The following is a 24,543-nucleotide window of genomic DNA, read 5'->3' on the forward strand; positions in this document are numbered from 1 at the left end:
CAGACTGAACAAAATTAAGCATTTAATTGGTAATTGGTTGACTATTGGCATTATCTAATTGTGTACTTACATTTAACAGCTGATAGCTATTTAACCTAATTCATTTGTGAGACAGTCTAACAGAAGGATGGCCAAAACCAGTGAAATATCAACTGAGTTCTTGTCATATTTTATTTACAATTTTCTAAAGCATAATGAATAAACTGTGATAATGTGAGAAACGTTGAAGGTGTCTGAATAAATTTTGGTTTGACTGTATATTGCTGGACAGACACATCATGAGTTCACTGTTTTGCTGATGTTAGCTGATGTTAGATGATGTATTATGACTCAATATCATGGAAAGCTGCACCGCATGCAGTCAAAATAATTCAAATGATGACAATGATGCTGTTGGTGTTATTTATGACATCATGAAAGACTGAACATTTTATTTTAAGGACCACCAAAATCGCACAGGTAAGTCCAAACCTAAATTTTGGCATTACCGGCAATCACCTTTCTTTTAAAAAAATGTCATCTGCCTATTTTTGTTTGATGTCTAATTCTCTTTCGTTTTGTTTCTCTCTTCTTGCGGATTCTTGTGGTGCACACTGTGCCCTGGTCAAGTTGTGAGTAAAACACTCAAACTGTCTAAAATCGCTGCTATACAGCGCAATGAATGATGCAAGTGAATTCAATACCTGTCTGTAGTTATAAAGTGTACTTATAGACCTAACACGTGTCACATTTGGACCTAAATGAAACATTTAAACAGACATTGAAACAGGCTTCTATAAATAATTTTACTCTGCATTAAACTTAATATATAGGTCTATATAAAAAATGACCCAATTATTAAACTTACCAGCAATGTCAATTTTATTTACTTTTATCAAAAGTCTCTGTGCCTACAATGTGTTTTCAAACCAAGGCATACATTGTTTTGTTTTTGTTTTTTGTTTTATCCAATTTTACAAATGAGATAAAACTGTGTAAAAGATACTATGTCCATTGTTTTGCAATGTCCATTTTGGGTCACTAGCACCAAGGATTGACAGGCATCTGAACCAATCCAATGACAGCTGCGGTCTCCAAAAGTGAAAGTAAAAGTAACAAATGAAAGAGCAGATACAATAACATGTTGTGTCTAAGAGAAAGAACACTCCACTGTCTTCCCTAGTGAAAATGTGCCAAATGAACTTTGAGGGGCTGCTTAGTATCCTAACAATGGATGATATCAAAGAACATTGTAGAAGTACACAACACCTGTTTTGAATTAATTTAGAGAATTCTCATGCTTCTGTATTTGTCATTCTTGACAGTCGTCAATGCAGGTAAATTGATTTACAGGTTTTTATTTAATTTAAAATGTCAATTTGACCCTGATATTAAATTGTACTTTTTATTTAATTTAAAATGTCAATTTGACCCTGATATTAAACACTGTTGAAACAACGAAGGCCAGAAAAAGTTTCCATGCACTGTCATCAGAAAGGAGTAACGTTTAGCGTACACTGTAAACATTTATCAATTCATTATAATGAATTGAGACCAATGGCGTCTCGTGTGCCCAAATGGGCGAGTCCATATGTTATAAGCAGCCGCTGAGTGAGCAAACGGGACTCGGTGAGCTCACGTCGGCCCAGATCCTGCATGCCTCACTCTCTCCACAGCGAGAGGATTCCCCTGTGCTTTTCACCAGCAAAGATCAGTGTCTCTCTTCTGGTGCAAGTGGCTTGGTCTCATTTGGAGGGTCCGAGGAAGATGACAGCAATGATCCTATGTCCCTGGCTGCATCAGATTTAGAGGAGTGGTCGAAACCCCACTAAGGATTCCACTACCCTGGACAGAACAAGCAAGATGAGTCCCAGCCCGGAGTGGACTCCAAGCTCATCTGAGTCCTCTCCAAGGCAGTCGAGGAGCTGGGGTTAGACCCCCTTTTTTCCCCCAGAGGTGCATGAAGAGCTGACAAAGTTGTAGCCTGCCCCCTAAACAATCTCTCTCCAGACATCTCTGTCCTGAGCCAGTCATTCCTGCTGCGCTCACATGTGGCCCATCCTGCTCAGGCCCGCCTCCAGATCACGGCGCCAGGTGTTTCTTTGTATGCCCCTCTTCCACCTCACTTGGGGGTTCCAGGTGAGGGCTTGCCTTGTGATGCTGTCTGCAGGCCTGCAGGGGGGTATGTCCAATCCACCTCCAGCATCTTTGGATGATGTCATGATGAAACTGGTTGCTGTTTCATTAGTTGCCACAGTTCTTTGCTGCTGAAGAACTTTCTCGTCTGGCCAGCCTCTTCTGAGGCAGGTGTTGATGAAAACCTGGATTCTCTTAGTGGTGGTGGTTCACCAGGTCTAAGCTCCATACAGCAAGACAGGCTTCACAATGATGTTGAAGACCCTGGTCTTGGTGTTGATGCTGATCTCAGAGGATCGCCAGACGTTCTTCAGTTGGAGGAAAGCTGCTCTCGCTTTCTCACATCTGCATCTGTCCCCATCTGTCCCCCTTGCCTGTCAATTATTTTGCCTTGCTCTTCTCTCTATTGATGTTAATGCACAGGCTTGCTGAGGTATCTAGAATGATGCTGGTCTTTTCGTGCATCTGTTGTTGGGTGTGAAAGAGAACTAAGACAAGTAATTTCCCTCAGTGGCCATCTTTGAAGTGCCTCTCATGCAGCTATTTCAGCCATGCAAGTATATATTAGCACCTATCTCTTTAAATTTAAAATCTATTTTACCTTTGCACAATGTGTTAGTAATATACATTTCTCAGATAATTTTTTTGTCATACTTCTGGTGTCTTACTTATTCTTTGTCGCATATTTTATTCTTTTATTTTATTTTATTCCTTTCCATTTTGTTTACTTAATTGTTGTTCCTAATCTGTAAAGTCTGTCAATGTAATGATTGTATTGCCTCCACAAATAAAATAATGTAAAGGTACGATCAGCTATGCCAGGTCAGTGTTTCGAGTTCTCCCTGCCTGTTTCTGGACACATTTTGTGATTAAAATGACACATAAGAACAGAAAATCGACCACCTGTTTGAATAAAACAGAGTGGAATAAGAATTACCAATGTCATAAATGTTTTGTGTTTTTAAACACTGAACTATTATCATTCTCTGTAAATGGCTATTTAAATGTCCGTTTCATTTTTATATCTCGTATTTATAAGCACTTTATATTTTTTGCTTAAAGAATTCAATTATTAAATTTATAAAAATGCATCCTTCCGTTTAAGAAGAAACATATGAACTTTTATTTTGGTTTTTGGTGTAACGACGTCATAAAGGCTGCGCCGCTCTCATCTGTCTCAACCTTTTTTACAGTCTATGGTCTCAACAAAGGTTTGTGTTTCTAAACGATTATGTATTTAAGGTGTTAAAATCTATTTATTTTAAGTAACATGAAATTAATCAATTACTTATGTTTAGTGATGGCCCGTGTACTTAGTGAAATTATTATTTGAATAACTGTGGGCTGTACCATTAGCACGAGAGTGTGGGTTGGGGAAATGATAGCCACGCCACGGGCTAAATTTACTGCATGGATTTTTAGGAGTAGTTAAACACAGTGGACGGCAACATTCTTGACACGAAGTGCCAGATTATTAAATTATTACATTTAGACCCCAAAATGAAAATACTGTCATACTCACCCCCAATGTCGCTCCAAATATATATGACTTTCTTTTTTTTCTGTGGAACATAAAATATATTTTACATTAGTATTGGTATGGTCTGAAAATTGTTCCACTGACCCTGTTAGTTTGTCCCGTAAATGCTCATAAATGGTTCATAAATGATGAGTGTTATTTGTCTGTAAGTAAAGTGTATTCATACTTGAGTAACATTGGGTTTTGATATAGTCTACATTGTTTTTCTCATACTTAACATGACAAAATGTCCAAAATACAGGATAAACTCCTGAGATCACGTGACATATCAAGATGGCGTTTATTAAAGAGGAGACTGAAGACATGAGAATTTCAGAACCACTGGTGAAACATGAAGATGTTGAGAAACAAACAGGTTGGTTCTCAAATGTGAACTCTGTTATTTGTTTCTTATTAAATTGTTGACATCTAAACAAATGAAAGATAATTTTGAAAAATGTTAGGCATGCTATGAATAATCCAGTCATATCAGTGCCACGATTATAGCTGATTATTTATATATATATATATATATATATATATATATATATATATATATATATATATATATATATGTGTATATATATATATGTATATATATGTATATATATAATTATTTTTATTTTTATTTTATTTTTTAAAGGCAGAATAAAACCCATTGTAATTTTTTTGTGATTTGCCTATGATTTGGGGCATTTTTCGGCGATCTCTTAACCTGTCGGCGAGCGAAAATCGGGCTTTAAATTGTTCAATGTGAACTCGGCATAAATCATGGGGTAATTCATTTTGTGGTGAACTATCCCTTTATGGCATGAAGATTTTTTTCAAGGAAAAAAACGTTTAAATTAGTCATTTTGGTAAACAAAAATGAGTTTAAGTGATCAAATTGACTTTGACAAAAATAAAGCCAAAATGGAAAAACCATGGGTGACAAACTTAGTAACACCATATGATTCAACTGCTTGAAGACTAGAGCCACTTTTAGCAGCAATAAGTTGAAGAAATCATTTTCTGTATGACTGTATCAGTCTCTCACAATTTTGGCCCACTCCTCTTTATAATGTTGCTTCAGTTCAATGGGGTTTGTGGGCATTTGATTATGCACCGCTCTCTTAAGGTCCCACGGCAACATTTCAGTCGGGTTGAGGTCTGGACTTTGACTGGGCCATTGCTACACCTTGATTCTTTTCTTTTTCAGCCATTCTGTTGTAGATTTGCTGGTGTGCTTTGGATCATTGTCCTGTTGCATGACCCAATATTGGCCAAGCTTTAGCTGTCGGACAGATGGCCTCACATTTGACTCTAGAATACTTTGGTATGCAGAGGAATTCATGGTCGACTCAATGACTGCAAGGTACCCAGGTCCTGTGGCTGCAAAACAAGCCCAAATCATCAACCCTCCACTAGCGTGCTTGACAGTTGGAGGTGTTTGTACTGAAATGCTGTGTTTGGTTTTCGCCAAACGTGGCGTTGTGCATTATGGCCAAACATCTCCACTTTTGTCTCATTGGTCCAAAGGACATTGTTCCAGAAGTCTTGTGGTTTGTTCAGATGCAACTTTGCAAACCTAAGCCATGCTGCCATGTTCTTTTTAGAAAGAAGAGGTTTTCTCCTGGCAACCCTTCCAAACTTGTCTCGTCTTTTTCTAATTGTACTGCCATGAACTTTAACATTTAAAATGTTATATGAAACCTGTAGAGTCTGAGATGTAGTTCTCTTGGGTGTTTTGCCATTTCTCTGAGCATTGCACGGTCTGACCTTTGGGTGAATTTACTGGGACGTCCACTCCTGGGAAGATTGGTAACTCTTGAATGTTTTCCACTTTTGAATAATCTTCAATTATTCAAAGCAGTAAGGGTGTACTTAGGTTTTCAACCATGGCTTTTCCATTTTTGCCTAGTTTGTTAAATAAATGACACAGTATTTTTGTTCATCTGAGGTATCTATAGGTATTTACCTAATTTTAAGATCTGCCAAGGATCAGTTAATTTTTTTATTATTTATCCCGATACATAATTAACAGAATTCAATAGGGTGTCCTTTCTTTTTCACATGACTGTAGCTGAATGATGTCTTTTGCTTTGTGCCATTAAACTGGGGTTAACTTTTTTTTCACTTTTCAGACCTGATGCCGCTTAAAGAGGAGAGTCCAGAACTGTATGAAATGGAGGACAAAGTACAGTATGAGAAACATGATTTCATAACTGAAGATATACTTTGCTCACAGACTGAAAAGTCTTCCTCACAAAAAAAAGGTGAGGAGACGGGATCTAAAAGATCTTTTGCCTGCAAAGAGTGTGGAAACTTTTTCTCTACAGCAGGAAACCTTAAAATCCATATGAGAAGTCATACTGGGGAGAAGCCTTACACATGTGATCAGTGTGGAAAGAGTTACACACGAAGCAATACCTTAAAGGATCACATGATGGTTCACACTGGAGAAAGACCTTTCGAATGTGATCAGTGTGGAAAGAGTTACACGCGAAGCAAGACCTTAATGGTTCACATGAGGATTCACACTGGAGAAAGGCCTTACACATGTGATCAGTGTGGAAAGTGTTTCATAAGAAAAGACAACCTTAATTTACACATGAAAATTCACTCAAGAGAGAACCATTTTATATGCCATCAGTGTGGAAAGAGTTTCAAAGACATAGAACACCTTAACAGGCATGTAATAATTCACACCGAAGAGAAGCCCTTCAAATGTCACCAATGTGGAAAGAGGTTCAAAATAAGTAAAAACATTAAGGCACACATGAGAAGTCACAGTGAAGAGAAGCCTTTCAAGTGCCATCAATGTGGAAAGGGGTTCGTTATAAATAAGGACCTCATAAGACACATGAGAAGTCACACTGAGGAGAGACCTTTCAAGTGCCATCAATGTGGAAAGGGTTTAAAGCATGAAGAATCCCTTGCTTACCACATGAAAATTCACACTGGAGAGAAGCCTTTTAGCTGCGATCAGTGTGGAAAGAGTTTCATACATAAAGGACAGCTTAATGTTCACATGAGAGTTCACACAAGAGGCAAACATTTTAAATGCGGGCGATGTGGGGAGAGTTTTACAGACAAGAATCTCCTTAAACTGCATAGAAATACTCACTCCAACGAGAAGCCTTTCCCCTGTCCTCAGTGTGGAAGGAGATACAATCTTAAAGGACACCTTAAAAATCACATGAGATCTCACACGGGGGAGAAGCCTTTCACCTTTTTTCACCATGTGGAAAGTGGTTCATGCATAACGGACACATTAATCGTCACATGAGAATTTATCAAAAGAGAGAACGATTTAAAATGTCAACTGTGGAAAGAGCTTTACAGACAAAAAACAACAACAACTTAAAAGGCACATAAATATTCACAGAAGAGAGAAGCTTTTTTTATTTTTCAAAATATATTCTTTTGTTTAACAGAAGGAAGAAAGAAACTCATACAGGTTCGGAACAACATGAGGGTGAGTAAATGATAACAGAATTTAAATTTTTGGAAATGAAAATTCTCTCATCAATTACTCGCTCTCATGTCGTTCCAAATCCATAAGATTTTCGTTCATATTTGAAACACAAATGAAAATACTTTTAATGAAATCTGAGACCGTCAGAGTTTTGGGTGAAAATACTTTCAATAAAGGGACAGAAAAAAAAACTATAATGTATTCACTAATCACTGAATTTTCTTTATTCACTATGAATTTTCTTTTAAAAAAAATATTATTTTTATTTGTATAAATTATTTTTTAAGTACCAAGGCGATGTAAAACATTTGAATAATGATTTTGGTCAAGCTCGGGTAAATAAATTGAACCACTTATTAAAAAAAATTTAAAAGGGAAGATCACCATGTTAGGGACAAATGAACAACAGTTTAAAATACTGAAGATTCTAATTTAGGCACATTGTGTACGTTATTGTAGACGATGTTTGCCACTTTGTCCCTTTCGAAGCATACCAGTTAATAAATGATCAGAAACAAAAAAAGAATATATATATATATATATATATATATATATATATATATATATATATATATATATATATAATACACAATATATATTATATTGTGTGTATATTAAATGTACTCACTTTCTGATAAATGCATAATTTTAAATTTGTTTGTTTTCAGATGCAAATGCCTTAAAGATGTTTTTGTTAACCTTTTAAAGTACTACATTATTGATATTCCAATAAATTTTCATTGTCACTGAATTACATGTGCTGCTCCCTCTTTCATTAGTACTTTTATAATATATTTTATACACATTGTATTATTTGTATGTAGTCTTTTATGTATGTGGCCTACATTTCTATGAACTTTCTGTGGACGGGACTTTTATTTTGGTCTGGTGTTATGACATCAAAAGGCTACACCGCCCTCCCCTGGCTCAACAGAGGTTTGAGTTTTTGAACACTTAAGTATTTGAGGTGTTTAAATCGATACAAATAGTTCAGTCTATATAGTTTTTACAAGTGATGTGAAATGAATGGTATTATGTGAGGTGCCGTGTTTCGCTTTACAGTTCAGTTTTCAGTTATGGATAGCCTAGTTGCCGTTTTCTCTCATTCAATTTCTAAATCGTGACTTCAGAAATAATTGAGTTATATTTTTGTGTCGGAAAACTGAACTATAAATCGTTACATGAACTGATAGTTTGTCTCTTAAATGTCTCTTATGATATCTGTATGTGACTAAAGTGCATTTATATGTAACAAATTAGGTTTTGGATTTTTATTTCTTTCTTTTAATTGCTTTCCTCATATTAAACATGGCAAAATGTCAAAACATACAGGAACAAGAAGCTCCTGGTGAAACAACTGAGATTCACGTCACATTCTGTTTTCAAGATGGCATTTATTAAAGAGGAGACTGGAGACATGAGAAATTCACAACCATTCAGAGTGAAACATGAAAATATTGAGGAACAAACAGGTTTGTTTTCAAATGTGAACTCAGGAATTTTGTTCTCATTAAAATGTTGATATTTAAACAAATAAATGATCATTTTGAAAAGTCATGTAAATGACATGTGGTTAAAAATCCATGTTTTTAAGTGATATACAGTGCCTTGCAAAAGTATTGAAAACCCCTTATTTTTTCCACATTTTGTTATGTTGCTGCCTTATGTTAAACTTAAGCCACTTGCATTGTATTAGCTGTCTCATTGTCCTGCTGGGCCTGAGGTTCTGAATAATCCAGTCTATCCAGTTGAGTCATTACAATTCATGTCTGATCATAACTGGTAATACCTGAAAGCCAAAAAACAAAACAAAAAAAAACATCGGTATTTTTTACTTTCTTCAGACAATATACAATATCACTCAATATTACTATTAAATATTATGGTAATGCCGCAAATTAGTCTTACCTGTGACATTCCCTACTCTGCCTTCTCTTATAAAATAACCTTTTTATCATAGTAAAATCTACATATCGTTCCTAAAAAAAGTATTATTTAGCGTAAAACATGTTGAAGATTAGTTAAATGATAAGGTGTTTCCTTACAAAAGCGGTTTATTCAGTGAAGTGAAGCCTCTTCTCTATTGACATCCATTCATAAAAAACAGCCTCAGTCTGCTCTCCACGTACCAGCGTTTGCATTTGCCGTTACGCTTTTTTGGCTAAAGGTTGTGGGCTTGCTATTTAGTGGCTTAGGTTTATCCTTCTGTATGTGTTTCCCATTCCCATATATGACTCTAACAGTTATTATTTTTTTGTAGTGCTCCCCAGATCTGTGTCTTGGTTTTTGCTCTGATAGGCATTTTCAGCTGTTAGACCTTTTGAGGTGTGTGCCTTTCCAATTCATACCCATTCAACTGAATTTGCCACAGGTTAATTAACGAAATTGGAATGCTCCTGAGCTAAATTTCAAGTGAATGAATCATTAACAGATACATTTTTTTTTTCAACATTAATTTGTCACTTGAAATTATGTCATTGAAACCATTTTTATTTGAAGCGTCAAGTTACTACTTCACAAGGTGCTTCACTCTATTTTGATCACTACCGTACATCAGCGTTTATATCCGAACTATAACTTATTTGTATACTTCTGTGATAATGTTTATAACACAAAAATAATGGCACTGTTTGGTTGAAAAGACTGTTTGTAAAGTGTGTGTTTCATACATGCTCTCTCAAAGTCAGCTGCATCACCAACACAGGTTTTGAATGTCCATAGGCTACTTGTCGAAGGTTTAATAGAAAGGCGAATTGATGTCATTTAGGAATAAAGTTGCGTAAGTGTTTCATTCAAGATCGCAATCTTTGAATGATTAACTGTGCAGCTCTAACTCATAGTAAATATTATTATAGTGTAATACTTATATATATTACAATACTAATAGTATAGTATAATACTATAATACACACACACACACACACACACACACACACACACACACACACACACACACACACACACACACACACACACACACACACACACACACACACACACATACATATAAAGAGCCTATTATAAATAAAATATAATAAATATAAGTAGCCTATAATAAAAATAAATATTCTTTAAAAAAATAAGTTGAAATAATGGAAATTGATTACTTTAACAAACGCATACTATCATAGTTAACCTCGGATAGTTACAGTAGACCTGTCTTTAACGGTTTATACATTTTTGTACAAAAAATATTTATTCATGGTAGCCTACCTTATTTCATACTTTAACAGTTGAATTTTAAACTTCCATTTTGTAGCTAAACAGTAATGATACATTATTATATCACTTGTTAATGGTTATTTATATTTAATAATTACATTCAGTCCTGCATGAACAGATTCGGTTTGCTTGCAGATTCGATGTGCGCTCACGCGCTCTGCTCACGCGGGCGACTTCGGGTGCGCGTGCCTGCATATGACGGATTCGAATTTTAGTTGCTATGGTGACGCGTCCCATGAATTCTTTCTGACTCGCAAATACTTTGTTCGCTGTCTGCTGGTTGAGAAGCGAATTCAGAGACTTTTGCCGAATCTTTCTGTGCTGATCTTGCGATTTTGAAGCTGTTTGGAGGATTTCAGAGAGGAGACTTGTATTCTTGAAGGAGATCGGATATATCATCTAACGTTACATCGTTTTATAAGTTTTTTAAAGTTCACATTATTTCTGAGGACTCGTTAACGTTAATTGTATTGTTCTTTTCTTATTTTAGAGGGAGTTTGGAGTTTGTTTATTTATTTATTTGTTGCGGGGAGGGGTATTTCTGAGGAGCATAGTATTGTATTGTATTGTATTGCATTTTGTTTTGTATTTGTATTGTTTTGATTGCAGTTTGAAGGAGGATGCAAGGCCCGACCCGGACACACACCGAGATTATTCCTGGACATTTAACACCTCTGTTTTGTGAGTTTGTTTCTCTGTCCAGATTATTCAGCACCGAAATTGAGATGCCGATGAGAAAGAGGAGGAGGATGGATAGTTCTGTGAAGCTTCGTTGGAGCGGCATCATCTCAGACCAGAATAACGTTACTGCACCGATAGACGAGAGAAGAGCTGAGGGTAAGTCAAATGACCATTGGAGAATATCACTGGAGTGTCATTAATGACCAGATATGACCACACCATATTATATCAAAACACAACTGAAGTTTGATCAAGCCAATAATCAGATTTTTATTTATTTATTCCAAGACATGTCATGAATATTTAAACAAGGATTGTTGAAAAAATAAAACATTTTAACAGAAGAATAGCCATAATATGAGTATCCAATGTTTAATAATTATAATTATTTGTTTGAAACATGCTTTTGTTTGATATTCTCTGCTTTAGATCAAGACTGTCTTCAAACCCCTCCATCTCCAGTCCACCACAGTCCTGCACTTTTCCGGAATTGGTTTAAGGTATTGGCCCTAATAAGCTACAAATGAATTTGAATATATTAATACTTGATAGATTTTGACACCTTTTTGTGCATTCGTATTAAATGTTCTTTGTTTATTGTGATATGGGAAGAAATCCAGGTCAAATCTCTTCTATGTGCTCTATGTGTATCATCAGCCTGTTAGTGAGGAAAGTGATAGTTCTCTAGATCTGCTCTCTCTTCACTGGAGTTGTGGAGAGCATATCTCTCTTCACTGGAGTGGCTCAGGTCAGGGTCAGAAAGTGGAGGATCAGACCACTGCAGCCATTAGTGAGAGACACGCTGAGGGTAAATCCAATGACCAGTTGACAATGTGTAAATGCTCTGTTTATTAATGCTCTGTACATCATTAAGTCTACATCATTTTCAGCTAGATATGAGTATCCATTAATGGAAACGTGTCAATCATGGGAACTTAATTAATTAAGGGATTTTTTCTGTTCCCTTGGATGAAGTGCCATTAATTACCATATGTTACAAATTCACACCTATATCAAAATCCAAAAGTTTGATCAAAGTTATGATTTTTTTTCCAGGACATGTCTTGAATATTTAAACAGAACTTTATTTTTTTAAGAATTCATGTAGTATCTGAAGAATCACCATAATATGACTATGCAGTGTTTAATTGATTACTTCATTTAATACCATTTAATGTAATTAATAATTAATAAATTAATAAATTAATAAATTAATTAAATTATTTATTTATTTAATTGATTAACTTTATTAATTTATTTTGTATCATACATTTTAAGGCCAGACAAGTAGTTTGTTGAGAGTTTGGTTTGTAAAGCAGGACTATACGCCTGCGCACATATATATTCAAACGCGCATACCTATAGACTAAACTCGTAATACGCATGTGCACACCGTCAGCGTTCTCACAGGTTCGCGCTTTTAAAGTTTGCGCAGAGAGAACTTAAGAGTTTTCTGTTAAAACGGTGTCGTGTTAGCGGCCCCTAAGTTAATAACTAATGATTGTTGCGACGAAAGTGAATCAATCAAAACTAACTTTACCTGGACAATAACTTTATTCTAGAGCTGCTATGAAGCCAAAACAATCTCTGCTACTTTAATTTCCTATTATCACTGTAAAGCTGCTTTGAAACAATCTACATTGTTAAAAGCACTATATAAAAGAAGGTGACTTGACTTGACTAATTATTTTTTGATTGCTTTTAAACATGATTTTGTTTGATATTCCTTGCTTTTAGATCAAAATTGTCTACAGTCCAGTGCCCGTGCTGCAGAGGATCATGGTCTTCAGGAAGCTCTATCCGGTGGTCTTGAAGATCAGCAGGTTCAAACCCCTCCAGCTCCAGTCCATCACAGTCCAGTCAGTCCAGCACCAGGTCACAACAACAGAGTGGACGAGACAACTGAGGGTGAGTTTACGGCCATGACCTCAAGCATTAAACTCACTGCTTTCCATGCAACTAAAATGAATCATCTTTTTGCAGACAACATTTTGAGCCGGTATGAAATGGGAAGAATGCTCGGTAAGGGATCATTCGGCTCTGTTTATGAAGGGAAACGCTTGGAGGATGGCCTTGAGGTATCGTCATTTTCTTACAATATTTAGACAGCAAATTATGTTGTCTCACTATATCCATTTCAAGTCTTTTTGTGTGTATTTTTCCACTACTTACTGCATTTGACATGTTAGAAATGTAACATCTTTTTTTTTCGGTTGATCAGGTGGCAGTGAAAATTGCCAGAAAGCCGCAGAACATGAAGTACATCTACATTGTAAGTAGGCTACACTCACTATGTTGTTTTCAAATTAAAATATGAAAAACATAATGACAACCCCTTCATATAACAATGATCTTTCTTCCAGCCTGGTCATCCCGGACAATTGCCATTAGAGGTCGGCCTATTAATCCTTGCTAATAGGGGCCCCAAAGTTTCAGAGATCATTGAGCTGCTGGACTGGCAGGACCAGCCTTACCAATATATCATGGTCTTGGAGCGTCCCTCAACCTGTGAAGATCTGCGGCATTTTTGGAAACGTCACAAAGGCATCCTAGATGAGGACACAGCGCGGTTTATCATGGCGCAGGCAACGATGGCTGCTCATATGTCCTGTCGCCGTGGAGTGTTTCACCGTGATGTTAAGCTGGAGAACCTGCTGATCAACACAGAAACCCTTGAGGTCAAACTGATTGACTTCGGGTGCGGGGATCTCCTACAGGACTCTGGCTATGAAAGATTCTTTGGTATGAATTATGAATCAAACCTGTAGTTTGGGACTTAGCTTCTAGTGACTAGTTCAATTGGTATCATATTAAACCATATCTCACATTTGAGGCAGCATTTTTTTTAATTAAAAACACCAGGTGTTTTGACCACATGTTATGGTATTTCATGCTATGGTACTTACCCATCAGACAAACCTTTTTTCTGCAGGCACTCGACTCTACTGCCCACCTGAGTACTACACAGAGGACAAGTACCACGGGAGACCAGCTACTGTGTGGTCTCTGGGAGTGCTCTTGTTCCTGTTGGTGTGTGGACGCTTTCCAGAACCAAGAGACAGGCAAATGATTGATGAAGACACCTGGTCTGATCCTGGCTTGTCAAACGGTAAGATGGCATTCATCACAACAAAGAAGACCAACTGTAATTTAAATCATACAAAACAAAGAAATTACGAAAAAGTAACACCTGAGCCAAGTGCCTGTATAAAAGATAGATACTGTATTGGATAATACAAGCTTTTTTTTTCTTCTGACCGTACTTTATAGGATAGTCGAACCTTACAGCTTAATACAAAGACAGTATGTTTGTAAAGTTTAAGGTAATAATCTGACTCACTTCTTTGGTTCTGCACAGAATGCTGCCTCCTGATTCGATCCCTCCTGAAGGAAAGCCCAAGACAAAGGATTTATTTGAGGAAAATCCTTGAACATGAATGGTTTAAGGTAATGAGCCTAAGATCAGCTACAAATGATTTTGAAGATTATATTCACTTTTCATTTGAAAGATTTAAAAAATGTTTTCTTCTAATTGTAATCTATGACTGTAACCTTTTTTGTTTGTTTGTTTCAGGTCACAGAATAAGACATAAAGAGGAATGTCAGAGCTGCATGTCATGTCAGAATTCCTCCCAGAAGTTCCTTTGAAAGAATTGTTGGCTTGTCTGTTTGCTATTCAGCACCCAAGGACGATCTCCTGGAAAACAGCCAGGAAAAACCAGGACAACATATCACAGCCTCCGATAACAACAGACACATTATCCCTCTCTCCAGCATCTCCACTTCTGTGTTTCTCAGAGAAAATGGAAGAACTGGTGTATGCTGGAACCAAACTATCCCACTCTTTTGCTGCGAGCCCTCAGATATCAACCAAAAAACATCAGGCCTCGCAAACACCAAACCCTGCGGCCCCAGCTCGCCCTCGCCCTCCTCCTGTGAGAGCTATTCGGCCTCTGCCACAACGCCAGGGCCCACACACTCCCCCATCTGCTCGAGGTGAACCAAAAGCAACTGATACCAACTCTCAGTGATATGTGTCGGCCTTCAATAGCCGTACAGCAAACCCAACTAATCTGGTGCCTATTACACATCAAACCCCTGGTCATTGCAACTATCTACCGTCCCCCCCCCCCCAAAACAAACCCTGCATTCCTCTCTGATCTATCCGAATTTCTATCTCAACTCTGTGCCATATCACCATCCATTCTTTTGTTAGGTGACTTCAACATCCACATTGACTCCACAGACTCCAAAACAACCACAGATTTCCTGGACATCCTACACTTTTTCAATATCAGCCAACATATTGATTTCCCCATCCACAAAAAAGGACACACACTTGACCTGGTTTGTTCATCTGGAACCACCATCAACAAAATAACCCAAACTGACCTCACCATTTCCGACCACCTGGCTATTACCATTGACATCGACATCCCATCTCCACCCACCAAGCAAAAACGCACAATAGCATTCAGGAACCTCAAATCCATCGACACCACATCTTTCTCCTCCATATTGACAACCACCATTGCAAAATCCATTGACCCCCTAAACACGTCCCCAATTGTCCTCGTCAACGCCTACAATGATGTACTCTCATCCTGTCTCAATACCATCGCCCCCCTTATAACCAAATCTGTCTCCTTCACACACTCCGCCCCTTGGTACACTAACCACCAAGTCCACCTCCTCAAAGCCAAATGCCGACAACTGGAACGACTCACCAATAAAACCGGTCTTACTGTCCACCTGGAAGCCTACAAACTTCACAGACAACAATACAAAGACGCCCTCAACTCTGCCCGGTCCTCCCACTACTCCTCTGTCATCCAATCCGGCTCCAACAGTCCCAAGACACTCTTCTTCACAATCAACAAACTTCTGAAACCCATGGACACAATCTCCAACTCCTTCACCACCTCTAAGTGTGAAGTCACCAAAATTGCCCTCTTTTCACCTTCGTAACATTGCACGGCTCCGTCCCTCTCTGTCTACCATTGCGGCTAAAACACTCATCCATGCCCTTATCACCTCCAGATTGGACTATTGCAACAGCATTCTTTACGCCGTAATCATATCACCCCTGTCCTCTACAACCTCCACTGGCTCCCAGTCAAACACAGGATCAACTTCAAAATACTTCTCCACACATACAAAGCACTTAACAACCTTGCCCCTCCATACCTCTCCGTCCTACTAACCCGCCACACTCACGCCCACACTTTGCCTCTGCTTGTCCTTGTACCTATGTGTTTTCATTTCTTGGGCTATCTATGTAACCCTGTCTATATACCTTGTTTTTATTTAATTTTTTTATTTTTTTATGTAAACCAATTAACTGTAAAGCGTCTTTGAGTGTCTAGAAAAGCGCTATAAAAATAAATATGTTATTATTATTATTAAACTAAGATTGCTGTGAGGAGGACAAAAAGTAAGACTGTTAAATTAGCACTTTTAAACATCCGCTCATTTAATAATAAATCACTTCTAGTCAACGACTTAACCACAAACAACCTGGATTTGTAAGCTGCTCTTTTTAAAGATATCTATCAATGTAAGCAAATATCATTTGGGAATTACCCATCTTTCGAATATCTGTGTATTTAGTGTTAAAAGGTGCTCCACGCATTTTACTTATTATTTACAGGCCTCCAAAATACTCTCCAGCCTTCGCTGAGGACTTTACTGAACTGTTATCAACAATTACCTCAGAGTTTGACTGTTTTGCTATTGCTGGAGATTTTAACATCCACATAGATTATGCCGAAAACAATATGGCAAAAGAAATCAAAACTGTTTTAAAAACTTTTGATCTGACTCAGCATGTACATGGACCCACACACAATCGTGGAGACACTCTAGATTTACTTATCAGTAAGGGTCTAAACATTTCATCGATTGTTATTAAGGATGTAGCACTGTCTGATCATTTCTGTATTTCCTTTGATATATTGATCTCTCCTGCCATTGAAGGATGCTTAAATGAGAACACTAGTGTACTATTTATGAAGGCTATATCTTTAACACCAAGCATATCTGATGGTTGGTACAGATTACTAATCTGGTGGGCTCAGATAATCCACGGTAAATGAAAATCCACAGAAGAACACTGACCGTCATGGGGAAATCTCAGAGTCAAAATAAGATACACCGGTGTTTTGTCAGATGAGAAGTGTATTTACTATTTTAATTCATTTTACTCTTAATTCATTTTATAACGGTATCACTTATCTCTTTTAATTCCTTTTATAACTGTTTCCCCTGCTTTTATTTTTCTATGCAAAGCGCTATGAATTGCTATAGTGTGATTAATTCCTTTCTATGTAAAGCTTTTGAATAACTGTTTGAATGTTCCTTACTTTTATTTTTTGATTATTTTTATTCCTCTCTAAAGCACTTTGAATTGCCATAGTGTATGAAATGTGCCATGTAAATAAACTTGCCTTGCCTTGCTCATCTACAAACTTTGTATTCTTGCATAATTAACTATTATTGTTCAATAATTCATATTTTATATAAACCATATTGGCGTACCTGATTTTGAGAAATGGTATGTGTGTTAGACCGCTTAACATTGTGATTGCTATCAGGATATGAGGAGACTTTCAACCAGCATAAAAAAAAAAAAATGTTTGTAGATAATCACCTATTGCACCTCAGCATTTTCCAAACACTCTTATCTTTATATGTTAAAAATTCTGTATTCTTCAGGAGGGGCAGGTCCTGTATCCACCTTATTTTTATTTCTATTTAATGCCAAGGAATCAAAAATACAAGTAGCCTACGTATCAAAAATGTAGAAGTTACATTAAATGATACTAAAATCCATCATTTATACATGGATCTATTATATAGAAGAACTGAACAGAAAACTTTAATGAAATAAATTAAAAAGTTGAAACAAGGTTATTGTCTTAAGAGCTTTAAGATTCTTGGATGATGAAATATTTTGGATGTACTGTTGGACCTCTCTCCTAAAAACAATGAGTAAAGGATTTTGAAGAGAGAATTTACAGTGGTGAATATGAAATTTAGTAAGGAGCAATAATAGATTAATAATAAAATATTCCTTAATTTGAGCTTTTTGTATATTAAAGAAGCAAAACATTACATCCTTAAAAAACAAAAGAGAAATCCAGAAGCACATTGCAGTTGATAAAATGAGAAAATTAAATAGTTGTTTGTGAGGACAATCCCAGAAGATATGAGGAGCAGTTTCATCAGGGGCGCCACAGAAAGAACAACTTGTGTCTATATCTGACTTAAACCTTTTCAAAAAAGGGTAAGATTTGTGTAATAATCTGAATGAAATTTCTCTAACCTTGTTAGTTATTATGTATTTCAAAGGCAGAGTCCATACTTTTTTCCCAATCAATATGGTCAACCAAATTCATCCAATATGACGACATATATGGAATTGTTGCAAGCTCCTTTTGAAAGAGAGATCTAATTCTATAATAATACGTGATGAAGGATGTGACAAAAAGCACAGTTTTCCTACTGGGAGTTCAAATGGGTCTAAAGAAATAGGTAAAGTGTTAGATGATATAACGGACTCTCTTAGAAGCATAACAACTCCTTTAGGAACAGCGTCCATTACAATGGGAAATTCCTTGGGAGTTACTGGGAAATTGAATTTCCGTAAAAATTCTTTATAATTTAAAGTAACACCTTCTGAATTTAATAACTGAGAAAGAGTCAAAATTTGTTTCTCAAACCAATTACTAAAAAAACAAAGACATTCTTATATACAATTTCCCAGTTGTTCCAAATAAAGTACCGGTGAGGGGAAAAGTTGTGCTTAAAAATGAAAGACCACGCAAGTAATGCTTGCTTATGGAACTTAGATAAGTTGTAAGGGATTCTAGCAATATTATAATTACAGATCAATAGGAAAGGGAGACCACCTAATTTGGAAAAGAAGTAATTAGGGATAAAATCCCAAATTGAATTTGGATTACACAAAAACGGTCTAATCCAATTCATTTTGAAAGTGTTGTTCAGAGATGAGAAATCAAGAAAATAGATTTTAACATAATGTACTTCTTAACATAATGTATTTTGTTTTGCCAAATGCAACCATGCATTACATCTTCTTTGGGCTTTTATTATAACAGGGTCAAAGTTCAATGTACTATTATCTACTATCTTGATTTTTAGTGATCACGATGCCTAAATATGTAACTTTAGAGCTAACTGGAATATTATAGAAAGAGGGTGCAGTGCAATCTTTAATAGACATTAAGTCACATTTATTTATGTTTAAATAAAGTCCTGAAGCTTTAGAGAACAGTTTTATATAATCAATTACTATAGGGATTTGGGAAGCATCTCTTAAAAATAAGGTATAGTGTCATCTGCTAATTGGCTAATATAATAACTTCTCGATCTGCTATATACGGATACCCTAAATACTGCTTTCACAGATAAACGTGGAGAGTTGCTGCACACAAAGTAGAAATAAATAGGGAGAAATGGGACACCCTTTGTCTGACTCCTCTAGATAAACTAAACCTTGGGGAAGTGCCATTCTTTAATTTAATCCAACAGCTTCTATTATTGTAAAGGGTTTTAATTACTTTGCAAAACATATCTCCAAAACCAAATCTATGTAATGACTTCATAATAAATTGTGCTCTAAAGAATCAAACGGCTTATAGAAATCTAAAAAACGAATGAAGCTGTACTCCTGTATCAATTCTGAATAATATAATAAATCAAGAACCAATCTTATATTATTAACAATTTGTCTTTTACTCATAAAACCAGATTGTGTCTCATCTATTACAGATCTCATTGCCGATTTTAGTCTTTTAGCAAATATTAGAGCTATGTAACAGGCGTCTACAGAATTTGGTAATTAATTATTAAATGAATTGCTGTTGGTACAAATAGATTTAGCAGAAGATTTAAAGTTCGTAAAGGAAGTTGCGGGTTGTGTTGAGAAACAACAGACAGACAAGAGTTAGATTTGAACTGGAATGTAATTTGATATAAAGTGAAAATATTAAACAAAATAAAAGAAAGTGAATTACAATATCATACAAACAATACACAATAATGATCAACCATGAACATTTTTCCTCGAGTGCACTCTTCACTCACTCCACAAAAATACACAGACCGGTCATTTCAATGTCAAAATGAAATGAAATAAAAAACAAAAATAAATAAATAAACGAAGTGTCTTTTCTCTAAAAATATCACAGCTGTTAAAATGAATAAGGACCTCAATATCAATCAAATTTGGCTCTGGGTAACCATACGCCATCAAGAGTTCAATGTTCTGCAAAGTACTGATCAGTTTCTTCTCAGTCCTCGTATTTGTCAAGTCAATCCTGAAAGGGAACTTAATAGTTTTCTCTCACACACAGGCGCATGTGACCAACAATAATGGTGAACTAAATTGAACAAGGAATACCCACGCGTTTCACTATAACCACACTTATAATCATTTAGATTGAAATATTCAAATTAAACAATGGAACATCACAATATAATTTTTTCACCAGAAATTATATATTAATCATTCACCTCTATATTAATCGTTTTTCCTTTTACACAGGCGCGTCTCACAGGCACGCTTGGCCAACAATGGCGTCGGTGAACAAGGAATACCCACGCGGTTCACTATAACCCCGGAGTAAAATGTGACTCAACAATATTCAATCAGCTTCTCCATACAGTGCATGGTATGAAATGAATCAATTGAACTCATTTCTACTTTTCAGAAGGTTTTCTTTTAACTATATTCCTTTAACTTCGATCGCAAAGATCAGCTCACGTCTATTCTCCTCTATCATGCTCAGCTCTCTCTCCTCGTTACGCAGGCGCGTGATGACGGAGCGCTCTGATTGGTCTTCTTCTTCTTCTTCTTCTTCGGGCTTATTGGCGGTTCGCATTCTTAAAGGACAAATACTATGGCAAGCCGTTTTAACTTTTATTCATTTCCAGGATATGAATCCTTGATATCAACAATTACATTTTCACTAGTTAAAATTATAATTCTTGATATCAGGAAAAATGTTTCTACTAGTAACAATGGCAATTTTTGATATCAGGAATTACATTTTAACTAGTAAAAATGTTCATTCTTGATATCAACAATTGAATTTTAACTAGTAAAAACTATAATTCTTGATATTAACAATTTAATTTCAACTAGTAAAAACTATAATTCTTGATATTAACAATTTATATCCTGGGAATGGCAATAGGCAAGCCGTTTTGACTTTTAATCATTCGCAGGATACGAATTTTTGATATCAACAACTACATTATCACTAGTTAAAATGATAGTTATTGATATCAGGAATTAGATTTCTACTAGTAACAATGGCAATTTTTGATATCAGGAATTACATTTCCACTAGTAACAATGCTAATTCTTGATATCAGCATTTACATTTTCACTAGTTAAAATGATAATTCTTGATATCAACAATTGAATTTCAACTAGTAAAAACTATAATTCTTGATATCAAGAATTGTATTTTCACTAGTGAAATGTCACCATAGGCTGCCATTCAAAATCAATTGTTGATATCAAGAATTGATTTCTTACTAGTTAAAATTCCAGTTTCACATATCAGAAATACAATTCTTACTAGTAAAAACATTTATTTTTGATATCAAGAATTCAGTTGTCACTAGTTGAAATGTCTATTCTTGATATCAACAATTGAATTGCTACTAGTAACAATGTTCATTTTTGATATCAAGAATTCCATTTTCACTAGTGACAATATTAATTTCTGAAATCATGAATGTGATTGTTACTAGTAAGAAAGCCATTCTAGATATCTGAAATTATATTGATATCAGAAATACATTTTCAGATATCAAAAATTAACATTTTTACTAGTAGCAATTTAATTGTTGATATCAAGATTAGACATTTTTACTAGTAACCACGTAATTCTTGATATCAGGAATTTGCATTTTTACTAGTAACAATGTAATTATTGATATCAAAAAAACAAGTTGATATCTGAAATTGCCCTTGCAACTAGTAAAAATAGAATTACAGATATCTTAAATACTATTTTAACTAGTAAAAATAGTATTACAGATATCTAGAAATGTCATTTTTACAGGTAAGAATAGCTATGGTAATGAATTTATGAATATTAATGAGTAGGGGTGTGACGAGATGTCATGCCACAAGGCAAGCCGTTTTAACTTTTATTCATTTCCAGGATATGAATTCTTGATATCAACAATTCAATTGTTGATATCTGTAATTGTATTTTCACTAGTGAAATGTCACCATAGGCTGCCATTCAAAATCAATTGTTGATATCAAGAATTGAATTGTTGATATCAAGAATTACATTTTTGATATCAAGAATTGAATTGTTGATATCAAGAATTGAATTGTTGATATCAAGAATTACATTTTTGATATCAAGAATTGAATTGTTGATATCAAGAATTACATTTTTGATATCAACAATGTAATTCTTGATATCAAAAATGTAATTCTTGATATCAACAATTCAATTCTTGATATCAACAATTCAATTCTTGATATCAACAATAACCGTCAGCGGTTTCCCCTTGCTCCCACGTTTTCACGCCTGCAAAGCAGTCATTGTAAGATGGAGGAAGAAGCTGCTTCATCAGAGCAGGTAACGCTAGATGCGGCAGTTTCTGCCTTTGATAGAATTTTTAATGTCGCAAATAGAGCAAGAATGGAACTTATGCAGAGTTCATCGAACGAGAATTTGCTTGCTGCTACAAGGAGGCTTTTTCGACGGTCTCGAAATCGACATTCAGGTAAGTCTAGGCCTACGTTATATCTTTTGCGAAACATATGTTTCTGAGTTTCGAAATGCTTTCTTTTTTCAGTTACTACCATCAGGGATGCAAACAGAGGTGAGGGACAGAAGAGAAGTCTATTTACATCATTAAATTTAAGTTTACGGAAACTAGTTTTCCCTCCTCTGTGTCTGTCAATCATTCTCCATTCAGTAACGTTATTCAGACAGCGCGCGCGCCTCGTCAGGTGTTACAGCAGCATACATGCACGGTAAAACTCTCTACAATATGATATATTCACATTATAATACTTGATCTGTAGATAAAAGACTGTGGATTTGCATAAAATGACTTTATTTTGTTGTAGTTTGTTGCTGTTTTTAAACGACTCGCTACCGTGTGCCTGTTAACGTTAGATCACACACATCACAAGGGCTATGAATCGGCATCAAACGCACAATAACTGGAATTTAAAACTGTGAAGAAACAAATTATCAATAAACTGTTGGACAGATATACTCTAGGATTTGTCATAGGGATTTGTGCGCTCGACATGTCTTCGCTTTGTGCCGTGAACTTTTAAATGCGCACTTGCAGCGCAGCGCTGCACACGTGACTCCATGTTGCTTTGAGCACATCATTCTGCACCCGCGATGCGCATGTGCATACGCGCTTTGTGCGCTCTGTTTTGAAGCGTTTCATATTATCATTGTTTTGCGCACTGAAAGATTATTTAAAGCCTATATTTTTTTATACCTTGCCAGCACAATACGTTTAAAATAAGCATAATTTAATTGTATATTATTTCTGTGTAGTGTAGTGTAGGCTATATTAATATATACACTTCTGAATTCTTAACATATAAATATAAAATTGTGAAATGTATGATTGCCTGATTGAATTTTATAAGAGTACTAATAGTAATTTGTTTTTATGAACATATTTATTTAGATTTTATAAAATTACTGTGCAGATTTTTTCAAGAATTACTTTTTGCTGCTGCATAGACTCACTCATACGCACAAGTTTAATAAAAATACATAATACAATTATGTAATATTTAAAGGTGTTAACTGTAATCTTACACTGCAAAATGATAACTTACAAAGGATTAAATTCATCACAATTATGTAAGTATCTGGATATTTGCCGCGGGGCGAGGGCTTCGATAACCTCTCTTTTTTGACCATACATGTTTGCATCCCTTTACCATTCATACTCATTTTGATGCATAGCCTAGGGTTTTTTTCCTTTCAATCTCATTACAATTTGATGTTGTTGTTTTTTTGTTGTTGCTGGAGACACTTGAAATAGACCTAAATACTATAATATTAAATGTAGCCTATTATGTCAAGAATTTGGTAATTGATGTGCAAATAAAAAATAGTCCCACAATTGTTTGAAAATGATTTAAAAAAATCGACAAGTTGTGAATTCCCAGTGATAGGCTTGACCAGGGGTGCGTTTCCAAAGCATTGCATCCGATGCAATTTGGTTTTAGGGCAAATCACTCAACAGAAACTGCAATATGTTACTTTACAGAAAAGGTAAAAGCATTAATGGATAAAGGTGGAGTGGTAGGGGCTGTATTTCTTGATTTACAGAAAGCATTTGATACTCTAAACCATAATAACCTTTTGCATAAACTGTATGATTTTAATTTTTCTATACATTTTGTAAATTTAATCAAATCTTACCTTTCTTCCCGTTCTCAATTAGTAAAAATTGATAATTTTAAATCGAATTTAATAGACAATATCAACTGGTGTTCCACAAGGGTCCATAC

General features: G+C 35.6%; 2 protein-coding genes and 1 long non-coding RNA gene across 4 annotated transcripts; all 3 read left to right on the forward strand.

Annotated features, from left to right (window-relative positions):
- The first annotated feature begins 3,258 nt into the window (after window positions 1–3,258).
- On the forward strand, window positions 3,259–9,470 carry LOC309512436 (uncharacterized protein). Of its 2 annotated transcripts, XM_082188030.1 has the most exons (3): window positions 3,259–3,326; window positions 3,897–4,010; window positions 5,758–9,469. In XM_082188030.1, the coding sequence occupies exons 2-3, from the start codon at window positions 3,929–3,931 to the stop codon at window positions 6,900–6,902; spliced, it is 1,227 nt and encodes a 408-aa protein (XP_082044156.1). In that variant the 5' UTR covers window positions 3,259–3,326; window positions 3,897–3,928; the 3' UTR covers window positions 6,903–9,469. The 2 variants fall into 2 exon arrangements, with proteins under 2 accessions (XP_082044156.1, XP_082044157.1); XM_082188031.1 differs by lacking the exon at window positions 3,259–3,326 and having other exon boundaries at window positions 3,333–4,010; window positions 5,758–9,470.
- A 2,867-nt stretch (window positions 9,471–12,337) lies between these two features.
- LOC309513240 (serine/threonine-protein kinase pim-2-like) lies at window positions 12,338–14,648 on the forward strand. The gene is made up of 7 exons (XM_082189013.1): window positions 12,338–12,902; window positions 12,978–13,072; window positions 13,216–13,266; window positions 13,358–13,736; window positions 13,927–14,103; window positions 14,353–14,441; window positions 14,569–14,648. The coding sequence occupies exons 2-7, from the start codon at window positions 13,001–13,003 to the stop codon at window positions 14,578–14,580; spliced, it is 780 nt and encodes a 259-aa protein (XP_082045139.1). The 5' UTR covers window positions 12,338–12,902; window positions 12,978–13,000; the 3' UTR covers window positions 14,581–14,648.
- A 6,272-nt stretch (window positions 14,649–20,920) lies between these two features.
- Window positions 20,921–21,849, forward strand: LOC309511967. Its single transcript, XR_014210839.1, has 2 exons — window positions 20,921–21,326; window positions 21,457–21,849. It is a non-coding gene; the product is annotated as an uncharacterized lncRNA (long non-coding RNA).
- The last annotated feature ends 2,694 nt before the right edge of the window (window positions 21,850–24,543 follow it).

Source organism: Leuciscus leuciscus (assembly GCF_965113295.1).
Source record: "Leuciscus leuciscus genome assembly, chromosome: 13".
NCBI lineage: Eukaryota > Metazoa > Chordata > Actinopteri > Cypriniformes > Leuciscidae > Leuciscus > Leuciscus leuciscus.

Coding starts and splice junctions, on each gene's coding strand:
- LOC309512436 (XM_082188030.1), top strand. CDS start 3,929: ATGGCGTTTATTAAAGAGGAGACTGAAGACATGAGAATTTCAGAACCA. Junction 4,011..5,757: donor AGATGTTGAGAAACAAACAG/GTTGGTTCTCAA, acceptor TTCACTTTTCAG/ACCTGATGCCGCTTAAAGAG.
- LOC309513240 (XM_082189013.1), top strand. CDS start 13,001: ATGGGAAGAATGCTCGGTAAGGGATCATTCGGCTCTGTTTATGAAGGG. Junction 13,267..13,357: donor ACATGAAGTACATCTACATT/GTAAGTAGGCTA, acceptor TCTTTCTTCCAG/CCTGGTCATCCCGGACAATT. Junction 13,737..13,926: donor TGGCTATGAAAGATTCTTTG/GTATGAATTATG, acceptor TTTTTTCTGCAG/GCACTCGACTCTACTGCCCA.